The 24,340-nt window shown below is 39.5% G+C and overlaps 1 protein-coding gene across 3 annotated transcripts in view; it reads left to right on the top strand.

The window, feature by feature from the left end:
* The window catches only part of LOC149311858 (xylosyl- and glucuronyltransferase LARGE1), a 380,354-nt gene that overhangs the window by 317,675 nt on the left and 38,339 nt on the right, over positions 1–24,340 (top strand). For all 3 annotated transcript variants that reach the window (XM_089528064.1, XM_089528063.1, XM_089528065.1), the window contains exon 11: positions 17,795–17,958. In XM_089528064.1, the coding sequence (XP_089384190.1) occupies positions 17,795–17,958 (164 nt within the window). The remainder of the gene's footprint in view (positions 1–17,794; positions 17,959–24,340) is intronic.

Below are 24,340 nucleotides of genomic sequence, written 5' to 3'. Positions count from 1 at the left end.
AGAGAGAGTAGGGAGATGCAGTTGCTCAAGTGGTTAAGACGCTGACTCTATTGATTGCAAGATCGGCAGGTTGGAAGTTCAAAGCCCAAGTGCCACATGATGGAGTGAGCTCCCATCACTAGTCCTAGCTTCTGCCAGCCTAGCAGTTTGAAAGCAAGCAAATGCAAGTACTGTATATACTCATCTATAAGTCTAAAAATTTATGCCCAAAAATTGACCCCAAAACCCCAGGTTGACTTATTTACAGGTCACTATGGAAATGTGATAGCAGCTCTTTCAGATTTCCCCATGATGTGCAGAAAAGAGTTTAGCAACAAAGAACTAAGCAGAAAGAGTCCTGGGTGACTGATTGATATTGCTGTTTGTTAAAGAGTCCCCCTCTTGCCCACACATCTGACTGAAATGAAAGCTGAAACAATGAATAAAAGGTTCAGTGAGAGTCTCTCTTGCCATATGCACATATACACACACTGAAGCAATCTCCATGTTTTACCCTCAACCTATTCACAGGTCATGGCCCCAAAACCTTACCTCGACTTTTACAGGAGATCAATTTACAGTTGAGTATTTATGGTAGATAAATAGGTACCACTACTGTGGAAAGGTAAACAGTGTTCTGTGCAATCATGCTGATCACATGATCACAGAGTAGTCTCTGACAAGTCTCTGACAATGCTGGCTCTTCAGCTTAGTAACAGAGATGAGCACTGCCCCATAGTCATTGACAACCTTGTCCACAGGGAATACCTTTACACACACACACACACACACACACACACTCCCGCAACACATTACTACACACAAAAATTGTTATCAAAGTGTCTAATTTTAAAATGCAAAACAAGTTGTCTCCTTCAGTACCCTGATCTGAGTCAGATATAAGAACAGACAACACTGTCTTGTTATATGCACTTTCCCCTTCTATTCCATTAGTGTGATTATATGATCCATACATTTTTGCTTCTGATTTCAATTACCCCTTGTTTCACTTTGCATCTGAATGATCAAGAGGAATGGAGGATAACACAGTTCCACGGCACCTACGATCTTATTCATATTGATAAATGTATTCTTTACAATAGAGTAAATAGAGTTTTATTTGTATATTGAATTATGTTCCTATTAAACAAGTACTAAGATATAAGTAAATATTTTAAAAATTCAGGAAATCACTTGGAATGGACATCTTAAACATAAAATCTGAATATGTGGAGAGAAAACATGGAAGAATATCAAAAACTGTTCCTTACCAAACAACTAGGCCTGACATTATGCAGCTCAGAGGACTATCTTTCTCTCTCACTGCCACCTATCACAAATTACTAAAAGAGGCCGCCAAATTACAAGTGTTCATCTTATTGTTTAGTAAGTGTCTCAGACACGATTAAATATTATAATGTGCATGCCAAAAATTACATTTTGATATTTAAAAAAATGATGAAGCAAAACTAGTGGTTTGTTGGTTATTTGTAAGAAGCCATAATAGTTTGCCCAAAGAAACCAAATGGTTGAAAGATCATGGCTTTGTCCTCTTTTTGTATGCCTAAGTTCCCAGGGCCAAGGCTATGAGCAAGGCTATGAGCATTTTAGAACAAATTCTCTCCCTGTAGTTACAGATATTCCCTAAATGAAATATGGGAGTGAAGAGGGCCATGGCCTCAAGGTGAAAGGCAAGAACACTGAGGAAAGGAAAGAGGCTTCTTATCCTTGTGTCAAGCAAATACCTATTACCTTTCTCAGTGAGAGGGCATTTAGATGCCACCCAAAGCCGTTCCTACACCATCTTCTGTGCATATTTTCTAACCTATGCTGCTCCTTTCATATAAACTGCTGCTGCTGTTGCTGTTAAAATGTTCTTTATCCCTAGCCTGATAATTTTGTTAGATGTGCCTGAAGACAAAGGGAAGGACAATTGTATCCTTTAGCAAGCAGAGAGTACATATTTTTTTACAAGTAGTAAATGATAAAGTTTGGATGTGGGAGTTAAATAGTTAACCATGCTGTCAGGAGAGATAGCTACTGGGAAGGATCGTGCTAGTTCCCCCAAATTATCTGCTTGGAATTCCTCATAGTTTTGCTGCCAGAAGGGGGAAATTATATTTGCCAGTTGGGCAGAATAGTCCCAGACCAAGGAAGACAGTAGAACAGGATTTAAATAGCTCTGCCTCTGATCATTTGAGTGCTGGTTGAGTAGCAGCTTTCATTGTTTACAAGATCAATGGTTTGTGCTTGTCACTTGCAATCTGGCTGTGTCAAAATTCACCCTCAAGGGGTTGTTCAGTATGTAAGCTATTACAATTTAGCAACTTGGTGTTATTAGAGGTATTGCATTTAGAATCTAATTTGTAATTAAGAGAGCTTGTTTGGAATGCAAATATCTTGTTAAATACCTAATGGAGTTCAATAGGTTTTATATTGCCCTCAGTTATGCTTTGGCCTCATTACAGCAGGATGGTGTTTAGAAGAGGCACTACAATGAAGCTAAATTAGATTTATAGGTTTTGCCTTATGCACCTTCTTTCTTTAATGTTTGCAAAGAAACACATTTCACTCACATATTTTGCAATTTCCTGCATACTTATGGATTTTTTTCTCTTGTATATTTTTCCCTGTCTGTATTTTTATCTTTATATGAGATTTTGCACCATGGGTGCCGATGAATGAGTATTGTCGAAGGAGGTAATTCATATAAGTGCACGTCGTTCTATAACTGCCTAATGGGCATAATTTTCTTCCTGTGGTTATACATGATTTTTTTTAAAAAAATAACAATGCTTCATTAATGACAGATTTCTATAAAATCCTAAAAATTATCTCCAAAGTAGTTTATATAACAGAATGAAATCAAACAAAATAACACCAGATAACAGTCTCTAAATCTAAAAAATCAAAAAGAGTAGATTATTTCTGAGAGCATTTCTGAAGAGCAGGGTATAAATACAATCAATCAATCAATTTCTATCTGGCCAATATAGCTGAAGGTTTTTTGACGTTCACAAAAGCACCTTAAAAGTCCATGGGCCCTTTCACACTATACAATTATAGCACAATGAATTATGAAAATATATATTTTTATATTTTATAATTTATGATTATACAAATATAATTTATAATTTCATAAAATTATAAAGGCACCTTCCTAAACTGTGGATCCCAAGATTTCATAGGCTGGAACTATGGCAGTTAAAATAGAAATATGACATTATTACTGTGTAGTGTGAAAAGGCCCCAGTTGATATGAAGGGTATCTTAAATCTGCCTCTTTGAACTCAAGTAACATCTAAATAGTCCATTCAATGAAAGTAAGCCCCATTTCTTTCTATGAAATTTATTTTCCCACCTTGACTATGATGCTGTTTACCCCAAGTACGCTGGTCTCAGGGTGTTATACTCAATGTATATAGGTTTGGGGTATATAGTGTGGGTGAAGAACTATACAATCTGATTTTCACACTTCAGAGAGTTGCAATCTTGTCAGCAGTTCTAGATGTGTTTAAAAATGCATGTCTATCCTTCACACTTCACATATTTGCTACAGAAACTACTTTGGTAGTGAAAGACAAATCTGGCCAGTTCAGTTTAATGCAGTTTCTCATTTTTCCAACATTAAGCTCATTATGTTCTGTTTTGCCATCAATATGTAGACTTTTTAATCCTGTACAGAATTTTTAAAATTTTCACTTACACTTTTTCTTTAAATCTACTCAATTTATATTTACTTTCACGATGTATACATTTTCCTAAACAATTTCCTCTGATAAATGCATGGTATTTTATGGAATGAATCGTTGGTTGGTTGGTTGATGAACTGATAAACTGCCCAATAATAAAAATTCTCTGGGACAGTAAAATATATGCAATAACTGGAATTAATGTATAATAAGATAAAAGATAGATGAGATAAAATCAAAGTAAAGATAAAGCACAGGGTAACACCAGCATTACCCCCCTCAAAAAAAAAAAAAAAAAAAAAAAAAGCTCACATATAAAACCAGAAATCAGAAAAGTAGAAATGTTCAATAATATAAAAGCACTAAAAACAGTTCTTCAAATGACTAGAAGTGTAAGTCTTCACCTGGCATCAAAAATAGCATGGTGTAGATTCCAGGCAAGCATTTTCTGTTTCTGCCCTTACAGGCTGTGATGGGGGGAGTGGGGGGCTTCAGGGAAAACACAGCAGCAGTGGCAGGTAAGGAGCACAACGCTGCAGCAGGCCCATAGCATGGCAGCAGGCAGGTGTGTAAACACCCACCTGTTGATACACTGGTGGAGGGACTGGCCTGAGTTTGAACCAGGGGCAGGATGTCATGGATGCCATGGGTTGGCCCTTGCTAACCTTCCCATCTGCTCAGGCCCCAGCTATTGTTTTCGATTGTTACTAAAACATAATTCTTTACATTGATGACTAGAGGAAGGTATTGTGTCACTTCCAACATTTTTGCAGTCAGTGAAATTTGAGAGTGATTGTTCTGAACAAACATCTTTAAAAGCTTTTCTGGTTTCGTGATCACTTTCCTGAGCATTGAGAAAGTTCATTCCTCCACTTAAAAACAAAACCTGACTTGAATTAGAGAACTTACCTGAGCTACTGAACTGCAGGAACGGTATCTCCCTATAAGGTTGCTACCATTGATCACTGCAGTATGTAAAGAGAGATGTCAGTATGAGGGTTGGAAAAATCTCATTGGAAAAAGTCATTATAGTAATGACAAGAGCATAGATTGCAGTGATTTGTGAAATAAGAAGCACAAGTACTTGGCCTGCTTGACTTTGGAGCTAAGATGCTGGGAATATTGACAACAGCTCATTCAAGACACGTAACTACTGTCATAAACATTCATTGCACCTCTGGTTTACAGTTCAGCTATACTATTGCTTAGTTGTCTTCCACAGAGGAGGAAGATGAGTACCCTGTCATGAAATAATTTTTAATCTCTGAATGGCATAACAAGGAATCCACATCACATAGTTCTGAGTTATGTCCATCACTACTCAGACAGAGGCAGGGAATAGGGTTGCCAGACTGTAAAGTGGAGGAAACCCCTGAACCTTTAATATGTACAAGAAAGTCCAGGGGCTTCCTCCAGTTTACATGTCACATAGTCAGGTGTTGCTTGTCACACAGTCAGGTAACAAGGCACACCTGCTAAAATTCTGTGTTCTACACAGCCATTAAAGGTACAGGGGCTTACTCCAGTTTTCAATTTGGGCATCCCCACCAGGGAATTGCATGACCAAATATTTGCTGACAAGGTGCCTCCTTTGGCTCCTCCTTTCAGTTTCTTTCTCTGCTTTTAACAAGAACCAACTCCCTTCTTGCCACTGGAATTTAAGGTATGTGAAATTAAATAGATATCAATAGCAAGGGGCTCGGAGTTATAGCTGTGTTAGTCTGGAATGTCAGTATACAATGGGATCTTCCAGCATCTTTGAGACTAACCATGGAGATTATCGCACCGGGGTTAAAACTTTCCCCGGTGCGTTCTAACGGGGCAAGCACGGAGCGTGATGGGAACCCGATGGGGCCCAAAACGATAGTTTACTGCACACAGGAATGCCGCCGCCACCGCCGCGCATTCCCATTGCATTCACATTAAGTTCCAGGGGGCGCCATTTCTGGGAACTGTTTCAAAGTGTCCCCAGAAATGGCATCCCCTGGAACTAAATGGGAACGCGCGGCGGCGTTGGCGTTCCTGTGTGCAGTAAACTAGCATTCTGGGCCCCATCGGGTTCCCATCATGCTCCGCGCTTACCCCCGTTAGAACGCACCGGGGAATGTTTTAACCCCGATGCGATAATCTTCATGTGAAAGAAGTTGTAACATGAGGTTTCTAGAGTTAGAGACAGCCATGTTAGTGTGGAATATTAGGGACATAGCCATGTTACTCTAGATTAGAATATCTGATGCATGGCATCTGAAGAAGAGCATGTCTTGTGCTACAACTTCTTTCATAAAGTCTCAAAGGTGCTGCAAGATCTCTTTACATTTGAATAACAAGGAGTGTAATACCTTTTTTGCAGCTAGGAAAGAACAGGATGCAGATATGATACAAAAGGAAATATTGTAGTGAGGAAATGGGGGTGTTTAAAGCTGACTTTTTGAAATGGGAACTATATAAGTGTTATTATGACATAAAAAGTTATAGTATGAAAGCACATAAGCGAATTATATTATTAAAACACAATTGAATTAAAAGTAGATTAAAAACTCATCAATAATAAGTATGGCACGCAGCCATTGCAAGCAGGGAAGAGCCGAAGGCCTGTCTGGATTAAACGATCTTTGTACCTTCTTTCCCTTTTCCTATTTTAAAGCAGAAAGTAAGTTTTAAACGAAAGCCATAAAGTGTAAGCACACCATAATATTTTATTTATGAGCTTTCTCTTGGACTTTTAATGTTTATGTCCAGCATTCTGTATCCACAGCACCTTGTTGTAAAGTGCACACTTTTTCTGTAGTGTGTTTAGTATACCCAATTACTTCACAGCAAAAGTAGTAAGGCAAGATATAATTTATTTGGAAAGATATTGTAATAATCCTAATTTTGTTGTTTGTTTGTTTAGAAATTTCAGTCAAGGACATTCATTTGACCAAATCACAACTACTCTTAGCAGTAATAATAATCAGTGCTGAGGAGTAAGATTGAGAAATTTCATGACAGAAAGAACTTGCATGTTACCACTTGTTAGGGAATAGCCTGCTGGTAATTATTTACACAGCAAAATGCGCTTAATTACCTCCAGTAAGAGCAGTGCTGGCTGATGTCCAGTAATCTGATTGCCCAGCCAACAAGGGATCTGATTTTCTCATATGGGAGTTTTGTAAATTTACACAGTTCTTTACAGGTAGAATAAAAATGCACTGGAAGATAGCTTATTTAAAATGATGCCAGAATTTAGATATTTGAAGGGTTTTCCAGTTCCAAGTAAAGGTACAATTCATGGGAAATGATGGTTGCGAAACTCTATTTAGAATGCTGCTTACTTAATACTTTCCTGACCACAGAGTCAAATGTAGCATCCAGTGCAAATGGGGCCAGTAAATATACTTTCTGGAGACAGTGGCATCCCTGCCCGGAGTGTCACCCGGTGTAGGGAGGTGGGCCTTCTGGGGGCAGGGGCTTCTGAGTGTGGGGCCAAAGGGCACTCCCACCTTGCTGCTGCAGTGTGTAGAATGGCGCTGCAGCAGCAAAGTGGTGTGTGTGCTTGGCCCATGGCCTTCCAAGTCCTGTGGGGCCATTTCCATGCAGGACTCAGAAGGCAGCCACCCTCCCCCCAGCCTTCCAACTCCCATGCAGCTGGGTTGTACTACCCACTGGGTGACCCCAACTTCCTCTGGAGTGTCAACCAGTGCAGTGTGAACCACTGCCCCCCAGTGACACCACTACCTGACGTAGTTACCACAGCAATTGAATTATCTATCAAGCATCACTTTCTTGAAGCAGAACTTTGTAAAAAGGTTTATGATCTGTAAATCCCAGAATCCATGCAGCATAGCCATTGGCCAACCTAACTAGAGGATTCCAGGACCTTTTAGTCATAGAAAAGTAACTTTTCAAAGTTCTCCCCTTGCAAACAGAATCTACTGAGCCTAACAAACCTAGAACATAGATTTATTGTTGTTATTGTTTGCTATCACACTGACTTTGACTTCTAGGAACCCTATGAATGACTGGGCTCCAAGAGTCCCAATCATCCTGTAGGTGATGTTAGTCTAGTTTAGTGATGTTTTATATGTATAATATGTAGCCAAGGATATGATTAGGGGAATTTATTATTAGCTCAATTTTGCAAGATGGGTCGGCTACAACAGCCCTGCAAGGTTATCTCCCGTTATGTGTACCAAGAAGACCAGGGAATCCAATAAATGGAGCAAAAGCAGACTTTTCTAAGTAAAGTTCAATTTATTAATAAGAGGAAAAACACACGCCCGTTCCAGGGACTACACAATAAAGTTCTATGACTCATCTGCCTACCTGACCCACTGTTTGAGAATTATGGCTGCTAGCCTGGCAGGTTAGTTTGGGGTTGTGAAGGAACTCCATACACTGTCCAAAATTTGTTAAAATTGATATGTGATAACAAATACATGTATGAGTTTTAGTATAAAGGCTGTGCATATTTTATTGTCTTTGTTTATTTGTTTGTTATTTGTATTATGTAGGCTTCTTTTTTCCGTATTTTAAAGTTTTGAAAATCAATAAATATTATTTTACAAAAGAGTCCAGGTCATCAACAGTCTCTTTCAAATCTTGCAAACTTAGGGCTGTGGCTTCCTCAATAGAATCAATATCAATCCACCTGTAGTGGGGTCTTCTTCCTCTCCTTTTGCCTTCCACTTTATAAAGCATTATTGTATTCCCCCATGAGTCATGTCATCTCATGATATGTCCAAATTACAACAGCTTCAGTTTAGTCATCTTCACTTCTAGTGAGAGTTCAGGCTTCATTTGCTTTTGGATCCTTTCATTTATCTTTTTAGCAGTCTGTGAAAAATATCCATAAAGACCTTCTTCAGGACCAAATTTCAAATTATGTGATTTTCTTCCTTGTCAGGATTCTTCACTGTCCAGCTTTGACAACCATATATGGATATACACTGAACAAACAAACAATCTCTGTGTGTCTCTGTATATTTGGCAAACTATACTTTTTTACCAACTGGAGAGTCATTCTTTAGAAAATTGGTAAAGGGAGCTACAGAATTTTTTGAATGGGTTCAGTGGGCTCAATAGAGAAGAAAATTTATCCATTGGATGCTGTAAAGGCAAATCACAGCATGCTTTCATGTGTGAGCATTCCATTTGAGAAATATCATTTTGAACTGACTACAGAACTGTGACTAAGTTGAATGGGAAGCAGAAACTTTAGACAGAAGGTGATGCAGTCAAGTAAGTTTAGACCATGGTAGGCAAATTGCATTCCTAGGGCCCCATGCAGTTTTCAAAGCTTTGGGGGATTTTGGAGGGTGGGGATGCAGCAGAATGACCCTTTTCTTTAAAAATAAAAAGGAGAATTGCCTCTCTTGGAAGCTTTCACACATAACAATTCACCTTTTAAACAGGTCACAACTCCCCTCCCCTGGCAATGTTTTAAGATTTTTTAAAAATATATTCTTCAGAACTAGAAGTAATATTTTTTTTGGGGGGGTTGCTTTTTGGCATTTTTGGTGTTCATGCAACTCCCAGGGGATCCCAGGGCAGAAAATGGACCCTCAAATTCATATGCTGCCCCTCTTTTTTACTGATATCATTGTTGTAAATGTAGAATTTAATTATTTTACAGCCCCCTTTAGATAACTAATTCACTGGTGAATGGCAGAACTAACATTACTCTTTGCCCTCTACTACTTCTGTTCCACATTTTACTTGTAAATAAACAGTACTGTGTTCTTGAAAATGCTAATGTAGAAATAATACAGTAATAAATAAAGCAGAAATAATATAATGAGCATTTGCAAGTCTGTATATGTCTGGCGAGACTCTCTCAGACCATAAACAGTTATACAAAAGTAAGAAGAAAATATGAGCTGGCATGAGCAGGCTCTATTGGTGCTAACGCTGTGCCTCTTTGCTGCTTTCCCCATCACCCAGCTTTCGCTGTGTGCATTTGAAAAGCTTTTTATCCAGTTCTAGTTGCACCACTGGCCCGTGTAGAAAAGAGCATTTTGGAAGATGTTGCTTGTTCTGCTGTAATGTTTAAGCAAACATGATTCCCATCCCTGTTGTAAAGGATGTGGTCTCTCCTGCCCCTTAGAGGGCACTGTAAAAGCTACAAGAGAAACCAAACTCCCCCTCACAGGCTTCTGAAACCAAGGGAAGTAAGTCCAGATTATTGTGCATTGTAAGGGTTTTTCCCCCTGTGGCCTCGATTCCTCCTGCTCTCTGTGAACTTTATACGCAACTCATCCTCTCTGTTTTATATGATGGCTAGTTGGGCTATACCGCACTCTACATTTTCAAAAAAAAATAAAAGAGTTTGCTATGGAGCACAAGGAATTGCTACTTGGACTGGCTGAGCAGTTCTTTGGATGCTAAACAATAGTCCAAAAGACTGCATAATCCAGTTTGAGACTGCTTTAACTGCCCTGGCTCAATGTTAGGGAATCCTCGGAATTATAGTTTATTTGTGGCACCAGAGCTCTCTGACAAAGAAGGCTAAATGTCTCACAAAACTACAGTTCCCAGAATTCCCTAGCATTGATTCAGGTCAGTTAAAGCAGTCTCAAACCGGATTATTTCTGCGTTGTGTTTTGACCAATATTTCCAAATAGGTTGTACAGTGCGCCTGTGTCATACGCGGACGCACCATACACAGCTTTCAGCATACGCTGAAAGACACTAGGGAGCCCACAGGAGTGCAAGGAGTGGTGCGTCCCATTAAGGATAATTGGGCGCACACCCATGGCACGCATGCGCCGCTGCACCACCGCACCATGCACGAGACCCATTATTTTCAATGGGGCTCGAGCATATGCATTTTTTTTATGCGGGGGTGGGTCCAGAATGGATCCCCCGCGTAAAAAAAGGGCACATTGTATCACCGAACAAAGAAAAAGTGATGAAGTTGCTCAAAAGGGTTTGAAACACATAACATACAGTTTAGGCAGTCAAAACGCGAACAGCATATACACCAGAATACTTTTCAATGTATTGCACAGACAACAAGTCATCCCTCATAGGAATATACTGTACCGGCATTTGTTTCTTCTTAATTAGGAGTGTTTCATACAGTAGACTTCAGGGAACAGTTTCAAAACAGCAAATGTCATGACTAGCTTGTGTTTGTCAGTTTAAGCCTGCCTCAGAATTTTATCCCTTTGATCTGAAGTTGCAACACATGCCCTAGTTCAGTGTCTGGGAAAATGAGAAATATTTCTTATCTTTCAGGAAGACCTTTTCTAGCCCCATACTCTTACTGCATATGGCTAATTAAAGTACTTCCTGCCTGTATCCAAAGCTTAGAAATGTTGCTAGAAAAAATTTAAATGTTAGTCATTTTCCATTAAATTATCTGAGTAACACAACAAGCTACTGCAATACTGGAACCATTGTTCCTGGGGAGGGGAACCTAAAAATCAATGTGCATAAAGGTGGTTTGTAAAATAATGAGTTACACTACTTATTATTTTTAAAAAGATGTTAGTCTTTTTAGATAATTAAAAAGAAATACTTCCTTTCATTGCTCCAAAAAGTAACAAGTTACAGGTAAAAATGAAAAGTGCCCATTGTGATGATAACTTTATTAGGCTAAACAGAAGGCACAACATTCATTATGCTAACTCTTAAATCCCACTGACCTCTTCATCAGGAAATGATGATAAAAATCATGCAAGGGAAGAAAAGTGACATTGTTACAGTCACAGGTCAGCCTTTGCTTGAGAAATTAGAGAAACGGGGTCTGTGCAGACAAAAAGATCAGGCTCTGGCTCTTCAAAAAGGGCAGTCTGCTGACTGGGAAGGGAAGCAATAAAAGAAGACAATAAAATTTCCCTTCTGCACTTGCAGCCACAAAGTACTTTCCTTTAAGAAATCTGTTTGAGTCTGCCTCTGTCCTATATGAGGGAACAGGCGACAATGTTAAACACCTTTAACATTTTCCTTTGAAGTCTCCCCCATATCTGTGTGGCCTCTCCCTAGCAAAAGCAAAAGAAAAAAGGTTGTTATAGATATGGTGAAAACATATGTGGCTTTCAAGTTGTAACACGGCTTGAAGGAGAACTGAGAGAACTTGCAACATTCTTCTTGTCATGTGCCTTCTAGTCATTTCTGGCTTATGGCAATCCTTAGGGGAACCATGGGGTTCTTTTGGCAAGATTTGTTCAGAGGGGTTCACCATTGCCGTCCTTTGAGGAAGAGAGAGTATGACTCACCCAAGACTATCCAATGGGTTTCCATGGCTAAGTGGGATTCAAGCCCTGGTACTCCAAAGTTTTAGTCCAGCACTCAAACCACACTTATTCTCTCCAAAATTATTGTATACAAAATATTTCCAGTAGGAAGACACTGCCATTGTACAGCCACAGGAGATATAGATAACTAGGGCCTTTACATTCTTATTCTAATATCTTCTTAAAATTCTTTATATACTGAGTAGTAGTTATGAAGATTTTAGCCTCAACACAATATTTAAAGGGCAAACCACATGCTTGGGTTAGTATCTGCACTTCATTATAAATGTGGGTGTATAACTAACATGAATATAGTTCCACAGATTTGTTCTAGTCCTTCTGCCAGTTTGCTAGTCATGCATTATAATTTAATTAGTGTAGACACATTGCAGATTCAGACTAATTGTATGCATCTTTCACATAGATGGCACAGTAATTACTGGAAGTATGAGTGGCTTTATTGCTTGCTCTTTGGGATAATTTAAAGAAGATACAATGACCCTCTCTGGCAGAGTGGAGGCAAAGTAGTGTCTGAAACTCTTGGCTTTGATTTCAAAAAGTTTCTAGACCTCTTTTGTGGGAAGTTGGGAATGATATGATAACTAAGTACATTGAACACTGAGATACCAAGAATATAATAAACAAGAAATCCAATTACATCACTGTACTTTTAATCAAACTTCATGATATCTTGCTTATACCCAAACACTTGAGAAGCTGACTGCCATTTTTAAAATTACCATTTCTCAGACCAGAATATCACAGAACAAGTGTGACATTTGGCTTGTCACAAACTGTGTTCAGGCAAATTAAATGTGAAGCATGCTAATTAGAATGACAATATTTACTATTTAGCTGTGCCTTGCAAATATTGTTTGCAATCCAAGAGATTATAGAGGCCTCAAAGCACACAAATATGCTACTCTTGAACAAACCACTCTTGAAATTGGAGTTCTTTAAGACAAAGCAATCAGAAACCCCACAGCCTTTGATAAAGCTTATTTTATGTGCCTTTAGAGAGTCTCTAGATCACAGCTGTGATTTAAGGGTGGTTCTGGTGAAAGTCAGTACTCTTGCAAATTCCAATGATGTTCTGGGTTATTAACATTGTAATAGAAGATATGCTTTGACCAGGGATTTTAGGCAGGGGGGATACATTAGGAAGAACACTCCACTTTACTGGAATGATTCTAGGTGTTAAGAAAAGATGCTAAAGGCTTGCAGTAGTTTAATGTAAGACACAGAACAGAATATTGAGATCTGATTTCTGATAACTCCTCCACAGAAATTTCCACCCATTATTCAGAGTTCAAGGATAGATAGAAGTGGATGTGTCCTTTTCTGGGTTCAGTAGAGCCAATTATAAATGAATCTTTCAAACACAATCACAGTGTAGGTCCAGACATGTTTTTAAACAACCAACAAAAACACCCATGCAAAAAATTATATACTAAATTATACACATACCCAAAGTTCCATGCATTCAGTTGGGTGCCAGTGCAGGAGTGGACTGTAGGACTATCCTACATATGATGCTCAGCTGTATTGTAGCTTTGGATGTAAACATTAAATCCTTAAAAAAAAGATATAAAGTAGGTGCAAATGCATAATAAAAATCGACTATAAGGAATACACCCTTTTGTCCACTCCTAAATACATACTTGAAAATTGTATTGCATTATTCAAGGTGAAATGGGCCTAATCCTTATCCCGGCTACAGCTCCCCTCCAGCTCACATTCAGAAATCAACTAGTTAAAAACAGCCTCATTTTAAGGGTTTCTCCACCAAGTAGGCCAAACTGAGAATTCACAGCAGTTACAATGACATGACTAACTTTCCAGTAAGAAAAAAGCAAGTGTAGCAAAGATGTGATTATCCTCCATGTGGTGTCTAGATTCTTCCTTCTAGTACCTGTTTCCCCCTCTACATGTCAAAAGTTGAACTAGGAAGTAATTGCTACATCTATATCCACCTAACTAGATACCACCAAGTAGTAAAGCTGATTTAATGGCACTGGCTAGTGTTAATATTCGGGGATTGTTGTTTTTAAGCTTTCCATTGTCTTCTGTTACATCAAATAGCAAGAAAGGAAGAGTCAGTTGGCAGCTTCTATTCTACAACCATTTTCCATTCTGTAATCAGAAGAGGAGGTAGTTGGCAGCCGACTACCCAGACTTGGTCCATTCAGTGGCCCTACCAAATTTTTAATCAAGTTATGGGGAAAACTTTTGCTCATGGTTTCATTTGTAAAAAGGAAAAAAAATGAAGTGGTACAAAAGAAGAAAAGGAAAAAGAAAAGCAGCCTTTCAATGTGGTATCTGATTCCCCATCCCTTGGTTTCATATGTAGCCCCCTGCTATGTTTGTGTGTGCATGCGTACACGCCTTCAAATTGCTTGTTTAATTGTGGCAACCCCATGAATTTCATAGAGTTTAAGCTACAGTAAATAACTGAGAAGCTAACCATGAAGGATGATGTCCAAAGTTATTATAGAGCCAGACTTCTAATGAAGGGTTTGTGTAACAAACCAACATTTTGGGGCCACTGCCTAGAGAAAAAGGGTGCCTCCCATCATCCAGAAGTTACTCATTCTTTGCCTATGGCATCATATTTACACTGGAAACAAATCTCATTCTCCCCCCTCTCTCTCTCACACACACACACGTATTTAAAAAAACTTACACTTTCTCCCTTCTGGCATTTTTAAACACATTTTTACAGTTAAAGTATTAGGACATAAAATACAGCTATTCTTTGCCCCATTACTGATAAATAATTTAGTTCATAGCATTATTCCATAACTCATAATTAAGTTGTTATATCCTTTTAGTTTAGAAACCTGGAGTAATCTGGTGATCATTCAGTGATTACCTAGATAATTGTGCTTTCCAATTACAAACGTATAACTTGGCTATTTGTGAAATTAAAAAAGAGGATACTATGTTATCTCAAAGGGGAGGTGCAGTACAACTCTTTTAACCATTCCTACTTAGCCTGATGAATAGGACTGATAAGGGACTGTTAATGTATTTCCAGGGAAGGGAAGAGAAATTAAGATGTTTCATCAGGTCATTTCTAGCTTTATTTAAAACACTAACAGCATTTGTGCTTTGGGGGAGATGAAATGAATAAGGTTATGATGAACAGTGGTTCTTTATGGTGAGCACTCTCAAGTGTAAGACAGTGTAGAATTTGTGCTTGCTGTATGTGAATGGAGTAGAACAGGAGAGAGAAAAAACACAGAAAGACAGAGTTTTGGTTACACCAGCTAGCATTTGATAGGTTACTGTTTTCATAAAAAACTTGGTGTCATAGGTTCAAAGATCAAGATGGCCTATCAACCAAAATGCTGGCAGGAATAAGCCCTGCAGCCTGCCTACTAAGGAGAACTATTAAATGCGTAAGACAACCACAGTGCAGCCTGCTTCTCACAAACAACCTAGTTCTGTGGCTGGCCTGGCAGCCTTCAAATTGGGGCAGCCTATGAGGCACATTCCAAGGCCCATCTCCACTAGACGGTTGATTTGCCTTGATAACCCAGTATCAATCAAGATCTGTTATTCAGATTTAATAGAGTAAGCGCCAGTGTGATATAAAAATTAGGTAAAAACCCTGGCTCTTAATGCCCTTTAGTGACAAAAGCAAAATTTCCTCTTCTCCATAGTCTATATGAACTCACACAAGATGGCCTATCAACCATCTATGCCTGTGCAGTGCATCTCCAAAGAGATGCTGGGATGGGCCAGTTGCATACCTATAACAGTAGGTTCTTCATTTGTCTGAGTTCACAGATGACCACTTGAAGAACTACAGTTGTAGGTGTGCAACTTGTCCTTCCCAGCCTTGCCAGCTAGTATTTAACACTCATCCATACCAATTTAGTGTGTGAAACAAGTGGAGGGCATGTGTGTGGACCGGCCACCCTAAACCAGGACATTCACATTTTATGGGCTAGGGGGCAAATGAGTTTCTCTCTCTCTGGGGATTATCAGATGAGGGACATCCCATCCCTGTTCCATCATGTTCTCATCATGTTACTGTCCTTCCTGCACAATCGCAAGAAGGACTTTCAGATGGGATTTGCACTTATACCATCAGGAAACATGAATAACAGTGATCACGCAAAAGGCTTTCAGATGAAGTTGCACAGATCCTGCCATTATCCCACCATAACTTGTCATTAAAGTGACATTGGCCAGAAAAAGAAAACAAAACAAAATACCTGGAGTGTTTTGTGCAAAATTTGGGGGTGAGGGGGGCTGTATTTCTGCACAATGAAAGAATTAATTGAAAAGACTAGAAGATTTTACTGATCCTTATATTGTTTTTATAATGATTCTAAAACTCTGTCATTCCTATCATACACCTGTTAAGTCTCAGTGTTCAGATGGCCAAGTAAGGGTTATATGCTGCAAAAATATCTGAATTATCAACCTGGTTTGCCTGGCGAGTCATTTACAGTGAGCCTTCCACATTTGCTGGAGTTTGGTGCACAGGACCCCAAAGAAAGTAGGAAAGCCTCAAATAAAAAAGCCACTGGGCTTTTTTTAAACCTGGGAGAATCTCCAGGTCCTCCAGCCCAACTCTGTGGTCAACATTAGCCAAATATTGACCATTGAATCATGCTAGAGAGCCTGAATATGCCTAGAGAAGTGTTTTCTGTAGGAAACTCTAGGTCCTCCTGTGTGACTCTATGGTCAGCCTCCAGAAGAATCACACTGGAAGACCTGGAAATTCCTAGAGAGAACATATCAATTAAATATATGAATAATCAAATCCACAAAAGTCATTTGGAGAGATGACTGTAGTTATGTGGAACCTCTGAGGATAACAAAAGGGAACAAATTATGATGCTTAGGAAGAAGCACACCTATATATACTCCCTTGTGTTTCTGTGCCTTTCTTCATCAGCCACCCTTCTCAAGTTACAGTGTGACAGAATGTGTAGTCTGATCCTCATAGTTGGGTCACCAACTTTTAAGCATCTGTGAAGTGACTAGAGATTGGCATCTGCTGAACCTCTTGAAAGTTTGGCTTGTAACTGTAGAAGCCTTTGAAGTGGTACTGGTAGTCACCAGAAAATGTCATGCCTGGTAAAGAGTGGGCTCACTTAAATAAGTTTTGCCTGACGAAGCAGGACATATTTGGTCACAAAGGCAAGAGTTGTTACAAAGGGATTAAGAAATGTAATACAGTTGCCAGACTGTATTATATCAGTTATATCAAAAAGCCTGTATAGGAATAGCATATAATATCTGATAGTTATATGTAGCACAGCCAGTGGTTAATCTTCAATATCTCTTAGACAATGAAAATGGCATTTTTTTTTTTGCTATCATTGCTAGTTTCTTTTTACTAGTTTGTGCATCGTATGAAATATGGATGGGCACATAAATGTTATCACCAGACTGTGACACTTTTTCATGTTTTCAGACATAAGTCTGTTCCATCCAATTTCTGTATTAGTTGCAGTTTTAAAAATCTGCAAGAGCATTGATGTTTCTTTTCATGTGCATTTTGCATACATAACTTTCCCTAAAATGTGCAATTTTCCATGCAATTTTTGAGCTGTGGACTGTACTTCAAAATATGGAGAAGCAGTGAACAATTCAACAGCTGTTTTCTGATCCACTTGTATTTGTCCAGGGCATGTGAAATAGGTCAGTTTGCTTTAAAAAGTCAGAACACATGAAATTCTCTTTATGTGCTAATGTGGAGTAGCACATCCTGTTTGGGGCCTGAAAATGGGTTAATGTTTTAGTGTAGGTTTTTGAATATTGGATTTAATGTAATATAATGAAGAGCAGATGAAACAATACTAACGATACACCCAAATTTAAAGAAAAATTGCTTCTTATTAAAGGATCCTTAGCAATAATTTAGCTTTTTGTTCTTTTATGCAGCTCCAGAAACAACTCTCTGAGCTGGATGAAGATGACTTGTGTTATGAGTTTCGACGGGAGCGTTTCACTGTCCACCGCACTCACCTGTATTTTTTACATTATGAATATGAACCTGCGCCAGATAACACTGATGTGACACTGGTGGCTCAGCTCTCAATGGACAGGTAAGGAAAGCTGTTTTATTTTAGCATAAATATGAAAATGGCGATTGCCAACAGCTTGGAGGAAACTTCATCCTCCATTCTGAGACTGCCCTGTCAGGAGCGACTCAGGACTTGCACACTCTATACCTTGTTTTCTGTGTGGGAAGAAGGAAAATAATTTAATCTTTGAAGTTCTGTGCAAATTCTTCACAGTAGGATGTTCAATGGTCTTCATTTTCGACTTGAGGATCAGTATGTAATAAGCCTCTGAGCACTCAAAACAATTTCCCTGAACAGCTCTTTGCAGATGCAGTGGTGGCTGCAAAGAGCTGTCCAGTGAAGTTGTTTTGAGTGGTCAGAGGCTTATTACGTACTGATCCTCAAGTAAAAAATGAATATCCTGGTGTGAAGAATTTGCACAGAACTTCACAGAAAAATATCACTCAAATTCGTTCCACCTTGGATACTGTAGTTAATACAGTTCCAGTGGATGTAACCTTGTCGTCTCCTTGTCCTGTGTTATTGCATACTTTTCATTCTGTGCAGCCTGAGGATATGGACAGGATCCTTGGAGAGATGAGAGCCACTACATGTATAATAGACTCTTGCCCTTCCTGGCTCATTAAACAGGCCAAAGTGGGGCTGGCTGAATGGGTGAAGGTGGTGGTTAATGCCTCCTCAAAACAAGGCAGTGTTAGTGGCTGTTGTTAGACCTTTCCTGAAAAATGCATCCCTGCATTCCTGTAATAGATAATTATCAGCCTAACCTAAAAATAGTAGACTTCAAATCTAAGTAATAACATAAAATGTCCTCAGAATTTTTATTGATTAACCCTATTTTGATTTCAATGGACCTGAACAGACAGGCCAAAATAAAGCTGCTTCAGGTCACTTTGAAGGTATGCTGTTTAAATGACACACACATCTTAAAAGGCCAGAAGCTGCATCAAAGCTGTACTCCAATCCTTAGGACAGGAATGTGGCTTTGGTGGCGCTTCCAGCCTCTTAGGACACATGTATCATTTAACGCATATCTCCAAAGTGACCCAAAGCAGCTTTATTTTGGCCTGTCTGTTCGGGCCCACTGTTAGCTATGAGATGAGTCAGAAATGAGAAGAACTAAACTAACATTTATTGGTGACTAAAGGCAGAATTTTTGTTTTTGTTTTCCATCCCTTTTTCAATCATTTGATACACTTCACTTGCTTTGACTCATTTTGTTGTTATCTGCCTTCAAACTGACTTTGACTCATGCCAACCCTATGAATGAGAGACCCCAAGTCACCCTATACTCAAAAGCCCTGTTCAGGTCTTGCAGACTCCAGGCCATAGCTTCCTTAATTGTGTCAATCCATCTGAAATGTAGCCTTCCTTTTTTTCCTACTGCCCTCCACCTTACTAAGCATTGTCGTCTTTTCTAATGAGTCTTGTCTTTCATTACATGGCCAAAAAGTACAACAGCCTTAGTTAGTTAGTCATCTTGTCTTCTAGGAGAGTTTAGGCCTGATTTCCTCTAGGACCCATTTATTTGTCCTTTTAGCAGTCCATAGTATCCAAAGTACCCTTCTCCAGCACCACATTTTTTTCTTATCAGTTTTCAAAACCATACATAGAGAATGAGAATATTATAGCATGGGCCATCTTGATTTTAGTATGCAGTGATACTTGTTTCCAAAGGGGGTAAAAGTAATCAGTCTTGCATTAGGCAGAGTACCTACAGAACATAACTAGATACAATGCACAACTTCCTTGTCCGTCTAGTTGATTACAAAGAAAGGTCAGTTTTTTTCCACATGGAGACCCCAGGAACTAACCCTTAACTACTGATTTTTGTATAAAGAGGCACGCACTCACAAAAGCCACTGTATCATAGTGCCAACATTCTGTATATTTAGGCATCACTTGCCATATTCACCCATGTATTTTATCCCTTTTTCCTTCTTAGGATTTCTTAGGATTTGTGATTCGGGTTATTTTTCTATAAAAGCTTTTTGTGTGGCCCTGAAAGCAGTTGTGAATGCCATAAGGAATTCCTAAAGCCAGCAAGCATATGTACATTTCTCCTCTAGGATTTTAATTCAAAGGAATGAATTGCAGCTCAGTGCTGTTTTGTTGGCAACAATGCAGGAATGAGCATCTGTTTCACTTTTTGGAGTCATACAGAGAACATGTTGTAAGAGGTACTCTTCTTTATTCCGAAAGCATTAAATGTTCAACCTCTTATAAGAAAAAAATCATCCATCCATGCATTGTTTGGTACATTGTTGCATTTTATTGATTTGGATGGAGGTTCTCTTTCTAAAATCAATAAATAATATCCCTACAAAAGAACCACTTGGATGGACATTTTATTTCTTCTTAACGCCTTTCAGTTCTTGGTTGTTGTTTTTTCCTGTAATCTTTAGATTTCATTAAAAAAAAAAACAAATCATAATCTTCCCATAGTCATAACATCCATTTTCTGTGTTATTGTGATTGATAAAGACAGGTGCCAATACCAAATAATAGAGAGGGTTATAGTAGTTGTTATTCCAAGGATGCTACTAAGAGAGGGGACTGGATGGGCAAGCTTGCTGTACCTTGAAACCACTCCTTGTGAACACTATCTTTGACCATTTTTATTTCTATTTATTTTATTTATGTTTTATCTTTCTTCCAATAAGGGACCCAAGGCAGGTTACAATGTAAGTTAAAGCAGGACACAGTTAAAGCAAGACATAATACAAAGTTTAAAAGCAAATAAATAAACAGCTATGTTGAAAACATTAATTTGCAACCATTGTAATACAGTGCGCCCTTCCCTTATGTGGGTGATCCATTCCAGAACACACACACGCCCCCATGTAAGGGAAAAAACGTGGATGCTCAAGCAGCTAAAACACAATAATAATAATGATAATTAATAGAGTAAACCTCAGTTCTGCAATGCTTAGTTAAAAATCAAATACCCAGGTAAAGAAGATGGTCTTTGCCTACTGGCAGAAAGAGAACAAAGAAAGGGCTAAGCTAACTTCATTAGGGAGGTTATTCTACAGTTAGGAAGTACCACCAAGTGGACTCTCTCCCTTCTCTTCGCCAAATAGGCCTGTGATGGTGGTGGGACTGAGAGAAAGCCTTCTCCCGAGGAACATAAAACTCAAGGAGGCTCATAAAGGGAATTAACAGTTTTTCAGATGACAGGAATGAAGGGAATGAAACGGAGGTTAGATTTAGATCTAGATGACAAGGGCGAAGGGAATGAAATGGGGAGTAGATTTAGATGTAGACGACAGGGGTGAAGGGAATGAAACAGAGGGTAGGTTTAGATTTAGATGACAGGGATGGAGGGAATGAAACAGGAGGCTGGAGGGAGAGATGGGAGCAAAGGAGGGTGCCATAGAGGCTGGGGCGGAGGCTCCGACTCCCAGAGTTCCATAGCCTCGAGATGGGAGCAAAGGAGGGGGCTATTGGAGGCTGGGGGGAGAAATGACAGGAACAATTCACGTGAGGGTTGCATTCACATGAAAGTGGAACCAGGAAGTGGCCCCCTTCTTCACCACAGAAGTGTAAAAGGTCTCGATGCGTTCAGACCCCCACTGAGCATGCGCAAGGGTGCCAATTCGAATCATTGAATCTGCATGGTATGTACCAACCAGTGTGGTAATTCAAAGTGCTCTCACTCCGCTTTGACTCAGGAATCAACACAATTTCATTCTTCATGTGTGATAATACATCACATGAATTGCCTTGAATTCAAAGTGACCCTGCTTCCCCCTCGCTACGGAAGGCCTGCGGAAGGGCTCCAGATTGGAGTTCCAGTTTCACATGTGACAAGGCCCAATGGTAAAAGTAACTAAGAAGACCAGGATTCCACAGGTGCCAGGCTAGTCATGAAATCCCTCATTGGGGGAATACAGCCAGAAACTAGCCAGGAGATGCCTAGTTTTAGTGTTTTGTAATTACTGGCCATTTTCTCTCAATCTATACAAAGATTTGAGCAGAAGGATCCTACATAGGCACTTGGGTGGGGTGCAGGAAAAGGAGGCTGTAATCAGAAGAAAATTCTGTGGCAGGTTTGAGGTTCAACAACCTCTAGAGAGCTACAGCTTCCCCTTCCCTTCTGTTCAATAAAGTTGGTTTAAAGAATAGGAGAGCAAAATTACTCCCCCCACCTATGGCAACAAAGCAGATCTTGAGCTCACTCTGCAGAGAGGATGTCTTTGATTGACATACGCATTGGTGTTTGTTACATTTGAAGATTTTGCCTTCTCCTGAATGTTGCTTGATTGCAACACTAGCTCTCTCCACCTATGAAAAATGCATAAATCATAGCTATGTCATATTTGTGTTCATTGTTGGTTTGTTTCATTTGGTTCTTTGGTGCAGAGTTAATGATGACTGTTCAAGCTGCACCTGTGTCTGAATTATTAGACTAGTGAGTTGAATTTTCAGCACTGCAAATAAGAATATGATTCAACAGAGAAATTGTTGGTGTCAATGAGGGAGGGGGGGAATGCCCATAAAGAAATGTCAACAAACAGGATAGTTCAGTGTGAATGATTTGTTGTAATGCTCACTCTCAGTAGCTCTTCGGGCCCTGTGAATTCTGTGAAATACCATCCCAAGGTATGAAAGGTTGGGATTTATGCATTAAACCAACAGTGTTAACCATTAAGCATTAGAGCTTTGAATAAGAATGGCTAACATCTTTGTTTTATGTGCAGCAGTGTAAAGATGACAAATATTTTAAAATTGTGAACATGTACTCTTTACTCATTATCTCAAATTGCTCTGCCGATGTTTTTCTTTTTCTTTTAAAACAAATTACAGCCACATAGGAGGTTTCTGTGTTAGTATGCTAGTAAGGTACTGAAATTTAAAAAATTACTTTTCTTCCATTTTAAAAAACTTATAATAGACCATCCAAATGGCAAAGTGAGCATCTTCTATAAAGTAAATAGTGCTTCAAGAAACCTCCCACTATGAAAACCACCCACATGTTTGCCATTTGGTTTAAAAGAAGTAAACATAAAAGCAATTAAATAAGACAGTATCCATGGTTAAATTGAGCTTTATTCATGAGCTACAGCCAACGATAACATTAGCATGGCTCTTCAAGGCTAACACAAATGAGTTGGCAACATTTCCAAGCTCTGCTAAGAACAGTGCCAGGGTGCTGATTAAGTGTTGAGTGTAAAAACAGGGTCAGGATGTGAATCTAATCCCTCACTTTCTGAACAGACTCCAAGTCTTCCGTCCCACCATCACCACCAATCCAGATGCCAGATTAAGCTTCTTACTTTATTTCGGCACAGGCAGCAGAAAATCTGATCAGTACCTCTCGCCATCCCTGGTAGTAAAAATACAGTAAGAATAAACTAAAAATTAACAGTTTTTTCCATGACACTATAAATATGATCTTGTCTTGAATCTCCACACATCCAGCTTCAGTTCTAGGATCATGGGGGGGAGGGGGGAGTTTCTCCCTGTCACTTTCTCCACTCCCTAGAGCCACTTAGGGCATCTGACACATTTATCACCTACTGGATTGGCAGGATTAGTCTCTAACATTTGGGGCTATTTAGTTTATCATGTCTAGCCTCAGTTACTACTTTCCTAAGCTTAATAGCCCCAAATGTTAGAGACTAATCCTGCCAATCCAATAGGTAATAAATATGTCAGATGCCCTAAGTGGATCTAGGGACTCTGTTGGACTTTGTGGTGTTCTGCCATTTGCCACACTGTCATATTAATTCAGTTTAATCTGATTATGCTGATTGATTGCTTTTGGTTGAATGGAAGGAGAGTCCCACTATGCTTCTGTCAGTTGGCCTTCCACATTTGCAGCTTTGACACACGTGGTTTTGATTATTCACGAGGCCAAGGCCACATGTGCACATACTCCTCCTCCTCCTCCTCCCTCTGGGCTCCAGGAGGGAGAACCTGGAAAAGGTGCACGCACCAACCCCACCTTTTTTTTGGGGGGGGGGGGAATAGCTGCCTTCCCAAGGCAACTAGCCCACCGGGAAAGGGGCAGGGGGATCAATCTTTGTCACCCTTTTCCCAATGGGATAACTGTCTTGGGAAGGCAGCTATATGAACAGGAAAAGAGTGAGGAGGATTGATCCTCCCACCCCTTTTCCAATGGCCTATGTCCTTTTCCCTGAAAGCTATCCCAATAGGAAAAGGGGAAGGAGGATCAATCCCCCCCATGCGCCTTCTTCCGTGGGATAGCTGCCTGAAGAAGACAGCCATTCCCCAGGAAAGGGGGTGGGGAGCATGCCTGCTCTTCTTCCCCTGCCCATCGATCCCTTTAACTGGCTTCCTTGTGGGGGGAGGGTTATTCACGATTTTTCCACATTCGCAGGGGCCTTATGCCCCTAACCACCGCAAACGAGGAAGGGTGTGTGTACATGTTGTATCT

This window comes from Sceloporus occidentalis, unplaced genomic scaffold (assembly GCF_023333645.1).
Source record: "Sceloporus occidentalis isolate IW3139 unplaced genomic scaffold, rSceOcc1.0.p SCAF_5, whole genome shotgun sequence".
NCBI lineage: Eukaryota > Metazoa > Chordata > Lepidosauria > Squamata > Phrynosomatidae > Sceloporus > Sceloporus occidentalis.
This window is presented reverse-complemented; position numbering and strand designations above follow the sequence as displayed.